This window comes from Malaclemys terrapin, chromosome 7, assembly GCF_027887155.1.
Source record: "Malaclemys terrapin pileata isolate rMalTer1 chromosome 7, rMalTer1.hap1, whole genome shotgun sequence".
In the NCBI taxonomy this organism is placed as follows: Eukaryota; Metazoa; Chordata; order Testudines; family Emydidae; genus Malaclemys; species Malaclemys terrapin.
In genome coordinates, this window is record NC_071511.1 from 108953988 (window position 1) to 108972600 (window position 18613).

At 45.4% G+C, this 18613-nt stretch overlaps 1 protein-coding gene across 1 annotated transcript in view; it reads right to left on the minus strand.

Annotated features, from left to right (window-relative positions):
• The window catches only part of DMBT1 (deleted in malignant brain tumors 1), a 234414-nt gene that overhangs the window by 16379 nt on the left and 199422 nt on the right, over window positions 1–18613 (minus strand). Inside the window, 20 exon segments of the mRNA XM_054035621.1 lie at window positions 235–546; window positions 904–939; window positions 1981–2292; window positions 2650–2685; window positions 3727–4038; window positions 4396–4431; window positions 5473–5784; window positions 6142–6177; window positions 7220–7531; window positions 7889–7924; window positions 8966–9277; window positions 9635–9670; window positions 10712–11023; window positions 11381–11416; window positions 12458–12769; window positions 13127–13162; window positions 14205–14516; window positions 14874–14909; window positions 15952–16263; window positions 16707–17057. Coding sequence (XP_053891596.1) covers window positions 235–546; window positions 904–939; window positions 1981–2292; window positions 2650–2685; window positions 3727–4038; window positions 4396–4431; window positions 5473–5784; window positions 6142–6177; window positions 7220–7531; window positions 7889–7924; window positions 8966–9277; window positions 9635–9670; window positions 10712–11023; window positions 11381–11416; window positions 12458–12769; window positions 13127–13162; window positions 14205–14516; window positions 14874–14909; window positions 15952–16263; window positions 16707–17057 — 3795 coding nt within the window.

Genomic DNA, 18613 nt, shown 5'->3' on the forward strand with positions numbered 1-18613 from the left:
CATGGGATCTTATCGAAGCCCTTACCATCCTCACAGGTCTTTGTATGGACCACTGGGCCACCTGACCTCCATCTGCCTACTTGGCAACTTGACTTCAGTGAAACCCTCCACCACCACCCCCGCACACTATCTTGCCCCGAGCTGCCTCAGGACCAGTTTTTTATGGTGAGTTTCCCACTTGGAGGTTTGGATGTTATTCCTGAAAATCTCAAAAAATAATAAACATCTGAGTACCCGAGCAGATGACACCAGCGTCCTCACGGTGGGCACAGTTATGTGTGCCCCACCCCCGGTGCGAGCACTGCGACAGAGAGGATTCGTTCCCTCTGCACTCCACATCATCCAGGAGAATACTTCCGGAGCCTTCCCCGAACCGGGCATTACCGGGGGCCTCAATGGCCTGCCCACACCCAAGCTGTCTGCACACAACCTTTGCATCATTTATGTCCCAGGCATCATCACAGACTGTTCCCCAGTTTCCATTGTAGCGGACTTCAACGCGACCGGAACACCCGTTCTGTCCATTCATGAGTCTCACTAATGGACCTGGGAAAAACAGAGGGGAATTAATTTTCACCCAGCTGTTGAAATCTGGGGCTCTTTTCTAGTTATGGATCAGTTTCCCCACACTAGTAGGACACTAAAAAGTGAATTAGAAAAGTGTGATAGGGAACCGCCCCAGCAGGCTAATTATCTATGAAAATCAGACAAAGAAGTGAAATCACTTTAGGACAATTTACATTGACCTCTGCAGGGTTCTGCCATTTCATGGGCATTTGCGTGTGTATATTGGAGACAGGAGCCCAGTAGCTGCACTGTGAAATTATGGGCACCTCTTTAACTCAGCAGGCATAACATAATAAAAAAGAACATTATTTAAAGCACGGCTGAGAAAAGACTCACCAGTTGTAAGGGGCTCGCTTGTTGTAGGTGGTGGAGCTGGCAATGCGAAAAGATAATGACAGTCTTAAAAATGATTAAAGATGATTAAATGCCTTCTTTATTACGTAGACAATTGAATACTTTTTATGACTGACAATTCAAATAATGAAAGACAAGAGACATTCACAAACTAGGACATAATCACTGAAGGAGAGCGAATGAAGAACAAAATATATTCAAAACTACAAACCCAAATGGAGAACATGTTAGTGCTAATGTAGTGGATAGATTCATATCCTCTGTGGATTGGGCACAGAGGGAGACCTGGAACACACACTCACCAGTGGGTTACATATTCTTCTGGTCAAAGAATGCTCATCCCAAGCATCTGAAGCCACAGCAACTCAAATTCAGGACAAGACTGCCCTTCTGTGACCGCATCTTCCTGGCCAATACACCAGGGATTGAAACACGACCTCCAGAGTTAAAAGCATGAGTTGCTGCGGCTTGTTTTTAAGACTCAAGACCCTCTAGCAGGGGTTGTAACAGACTCATATCCCCTGTGGATCAGCAGAGAGGCGGACACTTAACGAGACACTGACCAAAGGGGTATGTTAATGCCAAAGTGAGGTAAGTCTGGGCCAGGCAATTGGGGAAAGGAATCGGATATATGTGAGATGAGCTTGTACCATGTGTCGTATTGCTCTTTGTTCTGGGAAAACCCATTGAATCAGTTTCCTGGTGGGAGAAAATCTTTCCATGGTTTTCTTTACATCACAGAGTTCAAGTTATTGACGAGGGAGTAGGATTTCCCCACTCCCATTTGCAGAAAGCAAAGGGCTTAATCCCAAACACTGTTGATCTCATGGGATCTTATCGAAGCCCTTACCATCCTCACAGGTCTTTGTATGGACCACTGGGCCACCTGACCTCCATCTGCCTACTTGGCAACTTGACTTCAGTGAAACCCTCCACCACCACCCCCGCACACTATCTTGCCCCCAGCTGCCTCAGGACCAGTTTTTTATGGTGAGTTTCCCACTTGGAGGTTTGGATGTTATTCCTGAAAATCTCAAAAAATAATAAACATCTGAGTACCCGAGCAGATGACACCAGCGTCCTCACGGTGGGCACAGTTATGTGTGCCCCACCCCCGGTGCGAGCACTGCGACAGAGAGGATTCGTTCCCTCTGCACTCCACATCATCCAGGAGAATACTTCCGGAGCCTTCCCCGAACCGGGCATTACCGGGGGCCTCAATGGCCTGCCCACACCCAAGCTGTCTGCACACAACCTTTGCATCATTTATGTCCCAGGCATCATCACAGACTGTTCCCCAGTTTCCATTGTAGCGGACTTCAACGCGACCGGAACACCCGTTCTGTCCATTCATGAGTCTCACTAATGGACCTGGGAAAAACAGAGGGGAATTAATTTTCACCCAGCTGTTGAAATCTGGGGCTCTTTTCTAGTTATGGATCAGTTTCCCCACACTAGTAGGACACTAAAAAGTGAATTAGAAAAGTGTGATAGGGAACCGCCCCAGCAGGCTAATTATCTATGAAAATCAGACAAAGAAGTGAAATCACTTTAGGACAATTTACATTGACCTCTGCAGGGTTCTGCCATTTCATGGGCATTTGCGTGTGTATATTGGAGACAGGAGCCCAGTAGCTGCACTGTGAAATTATGGGCACCTCTTTAACTCAGCAGGCATAACATAATAAAAAAGAACATTATTTAAAGCACGGCTGAGAAAAGACTCACCAGTTGTAAGGGGCTCGCTTGTTGTAGGTGGTGGAGCTGGCAATGCGAAAAGATAATGACAGTCTTAAAAATGATTAAAGATGATTAAATGCCTTCTTTATTACATAGACAATTGAATACTTTTTATGACTGACAATTCAAATAATGAAAGACAAGAGACATTCACAAACTAGGACATAATCACTGAAGGAGAGCGAATGAAGAACAAAATATATTCAAAACTACAAACCCAAATGGAGAACATGTTAGTGCTAATGTAGTGGATAGATTCATATCCTCTGTGGATTGGGCACAGAGGGAGACCTGGAACACACACTCACCAGTGGGTTACATATTCTTCTGGTCAAAGAATGCTCATCCCAAGCATCTGAAGCCACAGCAACTCAAATTCAGGACAAGACTGCCCTTCTGTGACCGCATCTTCCTGGCCAATACACCAGGGATTGAAACACGACCTCCAGAGTTAAAAGCATGAGTTGCTGCGGCTTGTTTTTAAGACTCAAGACCCTCTAGCAGGGGTTGTAACAGACTCATATCCCCTGTGGATCAGCAGAGAGGCGGACACTTAACGAGACACTGACCAAAGGGGTATGTTAATGCCAAAGTGAGGTAAGTCTGGGCCAGGCAATTGGGGAAAGGAATCGGATATATGTGAGATGAGCTTGTACCATGTGTCGTATTGCTCTTTGTTCTGGGAAAACCCATTGAATCAGTTTCCTGGTGGGAGAAAATCTTTCCATGGTTTTCTTTACATCACAGAGTTCAAGTTATTGACGAGGGAGTAGGATTTCCCCACTCCCATTTGCAGAAAGCAAAGGGCTTAATCCCAAACACTGTTGATCTCATGGGATCTTATCGAAGCCCTTACCATCCTCACAGGTCTTTGTATGGACCACTGGGCCACCTGACCTCCATCTGCCTACTTGGCAACTTGACTTCAGTGAAACCCTCCACCACCACCCCCGCACACTATCTTGCCCCGAGCTGCCTCAGGACCAGTTTTTTATGGTGAGTTTCCCACTTGGAGGTTTGGATGTTATTCCTGAAAATCTCAAAAAATAATAAACATCTGAGTACCCGAGCAGATGACACCAGCGTCCTCACGGTGGGCACAGTTATGTGTGCCCCACCCCCGGTGCGAGCACTGCGACAGAGAGGATTCGTTCCCTCTGCACTCCACATCATCCAGGAGAATACTTCCGGAGCCTTCCCCGAACCGGGCATTACCGGGGGCCTCAATGGCCTGCCCACACCCAAGCTGTCTGCACACAACCTTTGCATCATTTATGTCCCAGGCATCATCACAGACTGTTCCCCAGTTTCCATTGTAGCGGACTTCAACGCGACCGGAACACCCGTTCTGTCCATTCATGAGTCTCACTAATGGACCTGGGAAAAACAGAGGGGAATTAATTTTCACCCAGCTGTTGAAATCTGGGGCTCTTTTCTAGTTATGGATCAGTTTCCCCACACTAGTAGGACACTAAAAAGTGAATTAGAAAAGTGTGATAGGGAACCGCCCCAGCAGGCTAATTATCTATGAAAATCAGACAAAGAAGTGAAATCACTTTAGGACAATTTACATTGACCTCTGCAGGGTTCTGCCATTTCATGGGCATTTGCGTGTGTATATTGGAGACAGGAGCCCAGTAGCTGCACTGTGAAATTATGGGCACCTCTTTAACTCAGCAGGCATAACATAATAAAAAAGAACATTATTTAAAGCACGGCTGAGAAAAGACTCACCAGTTGTAAGGGGCTCGCTTGTTGTAGGTGGTGGAGCTGGCAATGCGAAAAGATAATGACAGTCTTAAAAATGATTAAAGATGATTAAATGCCTTCTTTATTACATAGACAATTGAATACTTTTTATGACTGACAATTCAAATAATGAAAGACAAGAGACATTCACAAACTAGGACATAATCACTGAAGGAGAGCGAATGAAGAACAAAATATATTCAAAACTACAAACCCAAATGGAGAACATGTTAGTGCTAATGTAGTGGATAGATTCATATCCTCTGTGGATTGGGCACAGAGGGAGACCTGGAACACACACTCACCAGTGGGTTACATATTCTTCTGGTCAAAGAATGCTCATCCCAAGCATCTGAAGCCACAGCAACTCAAATTCAGGACAAGACTGCCCTTCTGTGACCGCATCTTCCTGGCCAATACACCAGGGATTGAAACACGACCTCCAGAGTTAAAAGCATGAGTTGCTGCGGCTTGTTTTTAAGACTCAAGACCCTCTAGCAGGGGTTGTAACAGACTCATATCCCCTGTGGATCAGCAGAGAGGCGGACACTTAACGAGACACTGACCAAAGGGGTATGTTAATGCCAAAGTGAGGTAAGTCTGGGCCAGGCAATTGGGGAAAGGAATCGGATATATGTGAGATGAGCTTGTACCATGTGTCGTATTGCTCTTTGTTCTGGGAAAACCCATTGAATCAGTTTCCTGGTGGGAGAAAATCTTTCCATGGTTTTCTTTACATCACAGAGTTCAAGTTATTGACGAGGGAGTAGGATTTCCCCACTCCCATTTGCAGAAAGCAAAGGGCTTAATCCCAAACACTGTTGATCTCATGGGATCTTATCGAAGCCCTTACCATCCTCACAGGTCTTTGTATGGACCACTGGGCCACCTGACCTCCATCTGCCTACTTGGCAACTTGACTTCAGTGAAACCCTCCACCACCACCCCCGCACACTATCTTGCCCCGAGCTGCCTCAGGACCAGTTTTTTATGGTGAGTTTCCCACTTGGAGGTTTGGATGTTATTCCTGAAAATCTCAAAAAATAATAAACATCTGAGTACCCGAGCAGATGACACCAGCGTCCTCACGGTGGGCACAGTTATGTGTGCCCCACCCCCGGTGCGAGCACTGCGACAGAGAGGATTCGTTCCCTCTGCACTCCACATCATCCAGGAGAATACTTCCGGAGCCTTCCCCGAACCGGGCATTACCGGGGGCCTCAATGGCCTGCCCACACCCAAGCTGTCTGCACACAACCTTTGCATCATTTATGTCCCAGGCATCATCACAGACTGTTCCCCAGTTTCCATTGTAGCGGACTTCAACGCGACCGGAACACCCGTTCTGTCCATTCATGAGTCTCACTAATGGACCTGGGAAAAACAGAGGGGAATTAATTTTCACCCAGCTGTTGAAATCTGGGGCTCTTTTCTAGTTATGGATCAGTTTCCCCACACTAGTAGGACACTAAAAAGTGAATTAGAAAAGTGTGATAGGGAACCGCCCCAGCAGGCTAATTATCTATGAAAATCAGACAAAGAAGTGAAATCACTTTAGGACAATTTACATTGACCTCTGCAGGGTTCTGCCATTTCATGGGCATTTGCGTGTGTATATTGGAGACAGGAGCCCAGTAGCTGCACTGTGAAATTATGGGCACCTCTTTAACTCAGCAGGCATAACATAATAAAAAAGAACATTATTTAAAGCACGGCTGAGAAAAGACTCACCAGTTGTAAGGGGCTCGCTTGTTGTAGGTGGTGGAGCTGGCAATGCGAAAAGATAATGACAGTCTTAAAAATGATTAAAGATGATTAAATGCCTTCTTTATTACGTAGACAATTGAATACTTTTTATGACTGACAATTCAAATAATGAAAGACAAGAGACATTCACAAACTAGGACATAATCACTGAAGGAGAGCGAATGAAGAACAAAATATATTCAAAACTACAAACCCAAATGGAGAACATGTTAGTGCTAATGTAGTGGATAGATTCATATCCTCTGTGGATTGGGCACAGAGGGAGACCTGGAACACACACTCACCAGTGGGTTACATACTTCTTCTGGTCAAAGAAAGCTCATCCCAAGCATCTGAAGCCACAGCAACTCAAATTCAGGACAAGACTGCTCTTCTGTGACTGCATCTTCCTGGCCAATACACCAGGGATTGAAACACGACCTCCAGAGTTAAAAGCATGAGTTGCTGCGGCTTATTTCTAAGACTCAAGACTCTCTAGCAGGGGTTGTAACAGATTCATATCCTCTGTGGATCAGCAGAGAGGCGGACACTTAACAAGACACTGACCAAAGGGGTATGTTAATGCCAAAGTGAGGTACGTCTGGGCCAGGCAATTGGGGAAAGGAATCGGATATATGTGAGATGAGCTTGTACCATGTGTCGTATTGCTCTTTGTTCTGGGAAAACCCATTGAATCAGTTTCCTGGTGGGAGAAAATCTTTCCATGGTTTTCTTTACATCACAGAGTTCAAGTTATTGATGAGGGAGTAGGATTTCCCCACTCCCATTTGCAGAAGGCAAAGGGCTTAATCCCAAACACTGTTGATCTCATGGGATCTTATCGAAGCACTTACCAACCTCACAGGTCTTTGTATGGACCACTGGGCCACCTGACCTCCATCTGCCTACTTGGCAACTTGACTTCAGTGAAACCCTCCAGCACCACCCCCGCACACTATCTTGCCCCCAGCTGCCTCAGGACCAGTTTTTTATGGTGAGTTTCCCACTTGGAGGTTTGGATGTTATTCCTGAAAATCTCAAAAAATAATAAACATCTGAGTACCCGAGCAGATGACACCGGCGTCCTCACGGTGGGCACAGTTATGTGTGCCCCACCCCCGGTGCGAGCACTGCGACAGAGAGGATTCGTTCCCTCTGCACTCCACGTCATCCAGGAGAATACTTCCGGAGCCTTCCCCGAACCGGGCATTACCGGGGGCCTCAATGGCCTGCCCACACCCGAGCTGTCTGCACACAACCTTTGCATCATTTATGTCCCAGGCATCATCACAGACTGTTCCCCAGTTTCCATTGTAGCGGACTTCAACGCGACCGGAACACCCGTTCTGTCCATTCATGAGTCTCACTAATGGACCTGGGAAAAACAGAGGGGAATTAATTTTCACCCAGCTGTTGAAATCTGGGGCTCTTTTCTAGTTATGGATCAGTTTCCCCACACTAGTAGGACACTAAAAAGTGAATTAGAAAAGTGTGATAGGGAACCGCCCCAGCAGGCTAATTATCTATGAAAATCAGACAAAGAAGTGAAATCACTTTAGGACAATTTACATTGACCTCTGCAGGGTTCTGCCATTTCATGGGCATTTGCGTGTGTATATTGGAGACAGGAGCCCAGTAGCTGCACTGTGAAATTATGGGCACCTCTTTAACTCAGCAGGCATAACATAATAAAAAAGAACATTATTTAAAGCACGGCTGAGAAAAGACTCACCAGTTGTAAGGGGCTCGCTTGTTGTAGGTGGTGGAGCTGGCAATGCGAAAAGATAATGACAGTCTTAAAAATGATTAAAGATGATTAAATGCCTTCTTTATTACATAGACAATTGAATACTTTTTATGACTGACAATTCAAATAATGAAAGACAAGAGACATTCACAAACTAGGACATAATCACTGAAGGAGAGCGAATGAAGAACAAAATATATTCAAAACTACAAACCCAAATGGAGAACATGTTAGTGCTAATGTAGTGGATAGATTCATATCCTCTGTGGATTGGGCACAGAGGGAGACCTGGAACACACACTCACCAGTGGGTTACATATTCTTCTGGTCAAAGAATGCTCATCCCAAGCATCTGAAGCCACAGCAACTCAAATTCAGGACAAGACTGCCCTTCTGTGACCGCATCTTCCTGGCCAATACACCAGGGATTGAAACACGACCTCCAGAGTTAAAAGCATGAGTTGCTGCGGCTTGTTTTTAAGACTCAAGACCCTCTAGCAGGGGTTGTAACAGACTCATATCCCCTGTGGATCAGCAGAGAGGCGGACACTTAACGAGACACTGACCAAAGGGGTATGTTAATGCCAAAGTGAGGTAAGTCTGGGCCAGGCAATTGGGGAAAGGAATCGGATATATGTGAGATGAGCTTGTACCATGTGTCGTATTGCTCTTTGTTCTGGGAAAACCCATTGAATCAGTTTCCTGGTGGGAGAAAATCTTTCCATGGTTTTCTTTACATCACAGAGTTCAAGTTATTGACGAGGGAGTAGGATTTCCCCACTCCCATTTGCAGAAAGCAAAGGGCTTAATCCCAAACACTGTTGATCTCATGGGATCTTATCGAAGCCCTTACCATCCTCACAGGTCTTTGTATGGACCACTGGGCCACCTGACCTCCATCTGCCTACTTGGCAACTTGACTTCAGTGAAACCCTCCACCACCACCCCCGCACACTATCTTGCCCCGAGCTGCCTCAGGACCAGTTTTTTATGGTGAGTTTCCCACTTGGAGGTTTGGATGTTATTCCTGAAAATCTCAAAAAATAATAAACATCTGAGTACCCGAGCAGATGACACCAGCGTCCTCACGGTGGGCACAGTTATGTGTGCCCCACCCCCGGTGCGAGCACTGCGACAGAGAGGATTCGTTCCCTCTGCACTCCACATCATCCAGGAGAATACTTCCGGAGCCTTCCCCGAACCGGGCATTACCGGGGGCCTCAATGGCCTGCCCACACCCAAGCTGTCTGCACACAACCTTTGCATCATTTATGTCCCAGGCATCATCACAGACTGTTCCCCAGTTTCCATTGTAGCGGACTTCAACGCGACCGGAACACCCGTTCTGTCCATTCATGAGTCTCACTAATGGACCTGGGAAAAACAGAGGGGAATTAATTTTCACCCAGCTGTTGAAATCTGGGGCTCTTTTCTAGTTATGGATCAGTTTCCCCACACTAGTAGGACACTAAAAAGTGAATTAGAAAAGTGTGATAGGGAACCGCCCCAGCAGGCTAATTATCTATGAAAATCAGACAAAGAAGTGAAATCACTTTAGGACAATTTACATTGACCTCTGCAGGGTTCTGCCATTTCATGGGCATTTGCGTGTGTATATTGGAGACAGGAGCCCAGTAGCTGCACTGTGAAATTATGGGCACCTCTTTAACTCAGCAGGCATAACATAATAAAAAAGAACATTATTTAAAGCACGGCTGAGAAAAGACTCACCAGTTGTAAGGGGCTCGCTTGTTGTAGGTGGTGGAGCTGGCAATGCGAAAAGATAATGACAGTCTTAAAAATGATTAAAGATGATTAAATGCCTTCTTTATTACATAGACAATTGAATACTTTTTATGACTGACAATTCAAATAATGAAAGACAAGAGACATTCACAAACTAGGACATAATCACTGAAGGAGAGCGAATGAAGAACAAAATATATTCAAAACTACAAACCCAAATGGAGAACATGTTAGTGCTAATGTAGTGGATAGATTCATATCCTCTGTGGATTGGGCACAGAGGGAGACCTGGAACACACACTCACCAGTGGGTTACATATTCTTCTGGTCAAAGAATGCTCATCCCAAGCATCTGAAGCCACAGCAACTCAAATTCAGGACAAGACTGCCCTTCTGTGACCGCATCTTCCTGGCCAATACACCAGGGATTGAAACACGACCTCCAGAGTTAAAAGCATGAGTTGCTGCGGCTTGTTTTTAAGACTCAAGACCCTCTAGCAGGGGTTGTAACAGACTCATATCCCCTGTGGATCAGCAGAGAGGCGGACACTTAACGAGACACTGACCAAAGGGGTATGTTAATGCCAAAGTGAGGTAAGTCTGGGCCAGGCAATTGGGGAAAGGAATCGGATATATGTGAGATGAGCTTGTACCATGTGTCGTATTGCTCTTTGTTCTGGGAAAACCCATTGAATCAGTTTCCTGGTGGGAGAAAATCTTTCCATGGTTTTCTTTACATCACAGAGTTCAAGTTATTGACGAGGGAGTAGGATTTCCCCACTCCCATTTGCAGAAAGCAAAGGGCTTAATCCCAAACACTGTTGATCTCATGGGATCTTATCGAAGCCCTTACCATCCTCACAGGTCTTTGTATGGACCACTGGGCCACCTGACCTCCATCTGCCTACTTGGCAACTTGACTTCAGTGAAACCCTCCACCACCACCCCCGCACACTATCTTGCCCCGAGCTGCCTCAGGACCAGTTTTTTATGGTGAGTTTCCCACTTGGAGGTTTGGATGTTATTCCTGAAAATCTCAAAAAATAATAAACATCTGAGTACCCGAGCAGATGACACCAGCGTCCTCACGGTGGGCACAGTTATGTGTGCCCCACCCCCGGTGCGAGCACTGCGACAGAGAGGATTCGTTCCCTCTGCACTCCACATCATCCAGGAGAATACTTCCGGAGCCTTCCCCGAACCGGGCATTACCGGGGGCCTCAATGGCCTGCCCACACCCAAGCTGTCTGCACACAACCTTTGCATCATTTATGTCCCAGGCATCATCACAGACTGTTCCCCAGTTTCCATTGTAGCGGACTTCAACGCGACCGGAACACCCGTTCTGTCCATTCATGAGTCTCACTAATGGACCTGGGAAAAACAGAGGGGAATTAATTTTCACCCAGCTGTTGAAATCTGGGGCTCTTTTCTAGTTATGGATCAGTTTCCCCACACTAGTAGGACACTAAAAAGTGAATTAGAAAAGTGTGATAGGGAACCGCCCCAGCAGGCTAATTATCTATGAAAATCAGACAAAGAAGTGAAATCACTTTAGGACAATTTACATTGACCTCTGCAGGGTTCTGCCATTTCATGGGCATTTGCGTGTGTATATTGGAGACAGGAGCCCAGTAGCTGCACTGTGAAATTATGGGCACCTCTTTAACTCAGCAGGCATAACATAATAAAAAAGAACATTATTTAAAGCACGGCTGAGAAAAGACTAACCAGTTGTAAGGGGCTCGCTTGTTGTAGGTGGTGGAGCTGGCAATGCGAAAAGATAATGACAGTCTTAAAAATGATTAAAGATGATTAAATGCCTTCTTTATTACATAGACAATTGAATACTTTTTATGACTGACAATTCAAATAATGAAAGACAAGAGACATTCACAAACTAGGACATAATCACTGAAGGAGAGCGAATGAAGAACAAAATATATTCAAAACTACAAACCCAAATGGAGAACATGTTAGTGCTAATGTAGTGGATAGATTCATATCCTCTGTGGATTGGGCACAGAGGGAGACCTGGAACACACACTCACCAGTGGGTTACATATTCTTCTGGTCAAAGAATGCTCATCCCAAGCATCTGAAGCCACAGCAACTCAAATTCAGGACAAGACTGCCCTTCTGTGACCGCATCTTCCTGGCCAATACACCAGGGATTGAAACACGACCTCCAGAGTTAAAAGCATGAGTTGCTGCGGCTTGTTTTTAAGACTCAAGACCCTCTAGCAGGGGTTGTAACAGACTCATATCCCCTGTGGATCAGCAGAGAGGCGGACACTTAACGAGACACTGACCAAAGGGGTATGTTAATGCCAAAGTGAGGTAAGTCTGGGCCAGGCAATTGGGGAAAGGAATCGGATATATGTGAGATGAGCTTGTACCATGTGTCGTATTGCTCTTTGTTCTGGGAAAACCCATTGAATCAGTTTCCTGGTGGGAGAAAATCTTTCCATGGTTTTCTTTACATCACAGAGTTCAAGTTATTGACGAGGGAGTAGGATTTCCCCACTCCCATTTGCAGAAAGCAAAGGGCTTAATCCCAAACACTGTTGATCTCATGGGATCTTATCGAAGCCCTTACCATCCTCACAGGTCTTTGTATGGACCACTGGGCCACCTGACCTCCATCTGCCTACTTGGCAACTTGACTTCAGTGAAACCCTCCACCACCACCCCCGCACACTATCTTGCCCCGAGCTGCCTCAGGACCAGTTTTTTATGGTGAGTTTCCCACTTGGAGGTTTGGATGTTATTCCTGAAAATCTCAAAAAATAATAAACATCTGAGTACCCGAGCAGATGACACCAGCGTCCTCACGGTGGGCACAGTTATGTGTGCCCCACCCCCGGTGCGAGCACTGCGACAGAGAGGATTCGTTCCCTCTGCACTCCACATCATCCAGGAGAATACTTCCGGAGCCTTCCCCGAACCGGGCATTACCGGGGGCCTCAATGGCCTGCCCACACCCAAGCTGTCTGCACACAACCTTTGCATCATTTATGTCCCAGGCATCATCACAGACTGTTCCCCAGTTTCCATTGTAGCGGACTTCAACGCGACCGGAACACCCGTTCTGTCCATTCATGAGTCTCACTAATGGACCTGGGAAAAACAGAGGGGAATTAATTTTCACCCAGCTGTTGAAATCTGGGGCTCTTTTCTAGTTATGGATCAGTTTCCCCACACTAGTAGGACACTAAAAAGTGAATTAGAAAAGTGTGATAGGGAACCGCCCCAGCAGGCTAATTATCTATGAAAATCAGACAAAGAAGTGAAATCACTTTAGGACAATTTACATTGACCTCTGCAGGGTTCTGCCATTTCATGGGCATTTGCGTGTGTATATTGGAGACAGGAGCCCAGTAGCTGCACTGTGAAATTATGGGCACCTCTTTAACTCAGCAGGCATAACATAATAAAAAAGAACATTATTTAAAGCACGGCTGAGAAAAGACTCACCAGTTGTAAGGGGCTCGCTTGTTGTAGGTGGTGGAGCTGGCAATGCGAAAAGATAATGACAGTCTTAAAAATGATTAAAGATGATTAAATGCCTTCTTTATTACGTAGACAATTGAATACTTTTTATGACTGACAATTCAAATAATGAAAGACAAGAGACATTCACAAACTAGGACATAATCACTGAAGGAGAGCGAATGAAGAACAAAATATATTCAAAACTACAAACCCAAATGGAGAACATGTTAGTGCTAATGTAGTGGATAGATTCATATCCTCTGTGGATTGGGCACAGAGGGAGACCTGGAACACACACTCACCAGTGGGTTACATACTTCTTCTGGTCAAAGAAAGCTCATCCCAAGCATCTGAAGCCACAGCAACTCAAATTCAGGACAAGACTGCTCTTCTGTGACTGCATCTTCCTGGCCAATACACCAGGGATTGAAACACGACCTCCAGAGTTAAAAGCATGAGTTGCTGCGGCTTATTTCTAAGACTCAAGACTCTCTAGCAGGGGTTGTAACAGATTCATATCCTCTGTGGATCAGCAGAGAGGCGGACACTTAACAAGACACTGACCAAAGGGGTATGTTAATGCCAAAGTGAGGTACGTCTGGGCCAGGCAATTGGGGAAAGGAATCGGATATATGTGAGATGAGCTTGTACCATGTGTCGTATTGCTCTTTGTTCTGGGAAAACCCATTGAATCAGTTTCCTGGTGGGAGAAAATCTTTCCATGGTTTTCTTTACATCACAGAGTTCAAGTTATTGATGAGGGAGTAGGATTTCCCCACTCCCATTTGCAGAAGGCAAAGGGCTTAATCCCAAACACTGTTGATCTCATGGGATCTTATCGAAGCACTTACCAACCTCACAGGTCTTTGTATGGACCACTGGGCCACCTGACCTCCATCTGCCTACTTGGCAACTTGACTTCAGTGAAACCCTCCAGCACCACCCCCGCACACTATCTTGCCCCCAGCTGCCTCAGGACCAGTTTTTTATGGTGAGTTTCCCACTTGGAGGTTTGGATGTTATTCCTGAAAATCTCAAAAAATAATAAACATCTGAGTACCCGAGCAGATGACACCGGCGTCCTCACGGTGGGCACAGTTATGTGTGCCCCACCCCCGGTGCGAGCACTGCGACAGAGAGGATTCGTTCCCTCTGCACTCCACGTCATCCAGGAGAATACTTCCGGAGCCTTCCCCGAACCGGGCATTACCGGGGGCCTCAATGGCCTGCCCACACCCGAGCTGTCTGCACACAACCTTTGCATCATTTATGTCCCAGGCATCATCACAGACTGTTCCCCAGTTTCCATTGTAGCGGACTTCAACGCGACCGGAACACCCGTTCTGTCCATTCATGAGTCTCACTAATGGACCTGGGAAAAACAGAGGGGAATTAATTTTCACCCAGCTGTTGAAATCTGGGGCTCTTTTCTAGTTATGGATCAGTTTCCCCACACTAGTAGGACACTAAAAAGTGAATTAGAAAAGTGTGATAGGGAACCGCCCCAGCAGGCTAATTAGCTATGAAAATCAGACAAAGAAGTGAAATCACTTTAGGACAATTTACATTGACCTCTGCAGGGTTCTGCCATTTCATGGGCATTTGCGTGTGTATATTGGAGACAGGAGCCCAGTAGCTGCACTGTGAAATTATGGGCACCTCTTTAACTCAGCAGGCATAACATAATAAAAAAGAACATTATTTAAAGCACGGCTGAGAAAAGACTCACCAGTTGTAAGGGGCTCGCTTGTTGTAGGTGGTGGAGCTGGCAATGCGAAAAGATAATGACAGTCTTAAAAATGATTAAAGATGATTAAATGCCTTCTTTATTACGTAGACAATTGAATACTTTTTATGACTGACAATTCAAATAATGAAAGACAAGAGACATTCACAAACTAGGACATAATCACTGAAGGAGAGCGAATGAAGAACAAAATATATTCAAAACTACAAACCCAAATGGAGAACATGTTAGTGCTAATGTAGTGGATAGATTCATATCCTCTGTGGATTGGGCACAGAGGGAGACCTGGAACACACACTCACCAGTGGGTTACATATTCTTCTGGTCAAAGAAAGCTCATCCCAAGCATCTGAAGCCACAGCAACTCAAATTCAGGACAAGACTGCTCTTCTGTGACCGCATCTTCCTGGCCAATACACCAGGGATTGAAACACGACCTCCAGAGTTAAAAGCATGAGTTGCTGCGGCTTGTTTTTAAGACTCAAGACCCTCTAGCAGGGGTTGTAACAGACTCATATCCCCTGTGGATCAGCAGAGAGGGGGACACTTAACGAGACACTGACCAAAGGGGTATGTTAATGCCAAAGTGAGGTAAGTCTGGGCCAGGCAATTGGGGAAAGGAAATCGGATATATGTGAGATGAGCTTGTACCATGTGTCGTATTGCTCTTTGTTCTGGGAAAACCCATTGGATCAGTTTCCTGGTGGGAGAAAATCTTTCCATGGTTTTCTTTACATCACAGAGTTCAAGTTATTGATGAGGGAGTAGGATTTCCCCACTCCCATTTACAGAAAGCAAAGGGCTTAATCCCAAACACTGTTGATCTCATGGGATCTTATCGAAGCACTTACCAACCTCACAGGTCTTTGTATGTACCATTGGGCCACCTGACCTCCATCTGCCTACGTGGCAACTTGACTTCAGTGAAACCCTCCACCACCACCCCCGCACACTATCTTGCCTCCAGCTGCCTCAGGACCAGTTTTTTATGGTGAATTTCCCACTTGGAGGTTTGGATGTTATTCCTGAAAATCTCAAAAAATAATAAACATCTGAGTACCCGAGCAGATGACACCGGCGTCCTCACGGTGGGCACAGTTATGTGTGCCCCACCCCCGGTGCGAGCACTGCGACAGAGAGGATTCGTTCCCTCTGCACTCCACGTCATCCAGGAGAATACTTCCGGAGCCTTCCCCGAACCGGGCATTACCGGGGGCCTCAATGGCCTGCCCACACCCAAGCTGTCTGCACACAACCTTTGCATCATTTATGTCCCAGGCATCATCACAGACTGTTCCCCAGTTTCCATTGTAGCGGACTTCAACGCGACCGGAACACCCGTTCTGTCCATTCATGAGTCTCACTAATGGACCTGGGAAAAACAGAGGGGAATTAATTTTCACCCAGCTGTTGAAATCTGGGGCTCTTTTCTAGTTATGGATCAGTTTCCCCACACTAGTAGGACACTAAAAAGTGAATTAGAAAAGTGTGATAGGGAACCGCCCCAGCAGGCTAATTATCTATGAAAATCAGACAAAGAAGTGAAATCACTTTAGGACAATTTACATTGACCTCTGCAGGGTTCTGCCATTCCATGGGCATTTGCGTGTGTATATTGGAGAGAGGAGCTCAGTAACTGCACTGGATCACTGGGCCACCTGAGCTCCATCTGACTACATGACTTCAGTGAAGCCACAAACACACACACACTCTTGCCCACACCTGCCTCAGGACCAGTTTTTTATGGTGAGTTTCCCACTTGGAGGTTTGGATGTTATTCCTGAAAATCTCAAAAAATAATAAACATCTGAGTACCTGAGCAGATGACACTGGCATCCTCACGGTGGGCACAGTTATGTGTGCCCCACCCCCGGTGCGAACACTGCGACAGAGAGGATTCATTCCCTCTGCACTCCACATCATCCAGGAGAATACTTCCGGAGCCTTCACCAAACCGGGCATTACCGGGGGCCTCAATGGCCTGCCCACACCCGATTTGCCTGCACACAACCTCTGCATCGTTTATGTCCCAGAAATCATCGCAGACTGTTCCCCAGCTTCCATTGTAGCGGACTTCAACGCGACCAGAACACCCGTCCTGTCCGTTCACCAGTCTCAGTGATATGGAATTACTCCGTGGGGCTGAGGTTGCGTAAACCGAAAAGGCTGAAAAGAGACATAAGAGAAAATAAGGTCCTAGTTCTGTAATAGCCACTAGGATCTGTTAGCTGGATGAAGGTTTTTTTTTTTTTAATCACTGAAAGAACATTGATGGCTAGAAGCTGTATTACGAACAGATTCTGCTGAGCATAGTTGAGAGAAGAGTCATCAGTAAGTCAGTCTTGGACATTGGTGTGGGCCTGCCACTAGCTGGGGATTACCGGAGTGCAGTGCACTCTGGCTACATTCCTTCAACTTCCCTCTAGACACACCATCAGCACTGGTTTCACTGGGAACAGTGGCATATAGCAGTTGTCTCCAAGTACTTGATACCTGTTGGGGCCTCTCCTAGACCACAAAAATACCCAGACAGGGTTTGTGAGCAATTAAATACATCCACCTGTATATATCTGGTGATCTGCATTGCCTCTAAAACTTTGAATTATTAATCATAATTGAAAATAATTAGTTTTTGTTTGATATTTATATATTACTATAGATGTGCACAGCACTTTATAAACAAATTAAAAAAAACAAGTGAGCAATTTCCTCTGGACTCAAAAAAATTATTTAAACCGCCATTTAACTGCTGCTTATATAAATGCTAAGCAATTTTTAGAAACATATTGAAATTTAAGGGGGAAATAGTGAGTGCAGATATAAATATCTGGTGGGAGAAAACTAGTAACTTAAAATATGCATATCTTTATGTGTGATCACAGACTGTCTGTAAACTTGATCTTGATTTCTAATATATAATCTTCGTCTTTATTTTTAAAATGATTATAATAAAATAATGATAATTAATGTGATAGTTTTTTCACCCATAGGATAGTATGTCAGCTACAGTGAATGCTATTTGGTAGTGGCATTCTGAAGTCATAAATGATGAAGGAGCTGAAAGATGGGGTAAAAGCTTCTGAGACAGAATAATGGATGAAGAAAGAAAGGATGCTGCTGATAACTAAGATAGAAGACTATCTGGTGCTCTACCACCTCTTGAGGTCTTCATTGCAGAATTCGCCCAGGCTCTTAACTGAATGTTGCCCCTCTGATCCAAGTTTAGTGGTGCTTTCAACTTGGGCTAGGATGCATAGCTGGAGGTATGGGCTAGAACAGTGGTTCCCAAATGGGGTTTGAGAACCCCTGTGGGTTCGTTAAATGTCACAGGTGGTTCTTGGAAAAAAATTCCCTACTGGCGGACAGAGCTGTCTGTAGGGACCCCAGGCAGCACGGGGTCAGCAGTCCGGAGCCCCTGGACTTCCAAGAGCTAAGAGGATCAAAGCAAGCATATCTATCACACTGAGGAGATTTAAACTCCAAGACTCCTTATAAGAAATGGAAAGGGAGATGGCTATTTTTTGCTGTTTTTAAAATTAAATAGGCAGCTAGTATTGTTTTTAAAATTATTATGACGAACAAGTTTAAGCTTTGTTGTAACTTGCGTTGTTTGTCTGGACTGCTCAAGACCTGAATGCTTGTGTAGGAGGAACTCTTTTAGTTGGCTTCTTAGATACCTTCATGTTGTTTCACATCTGATGCTCCTTGATGAAACATAGGAG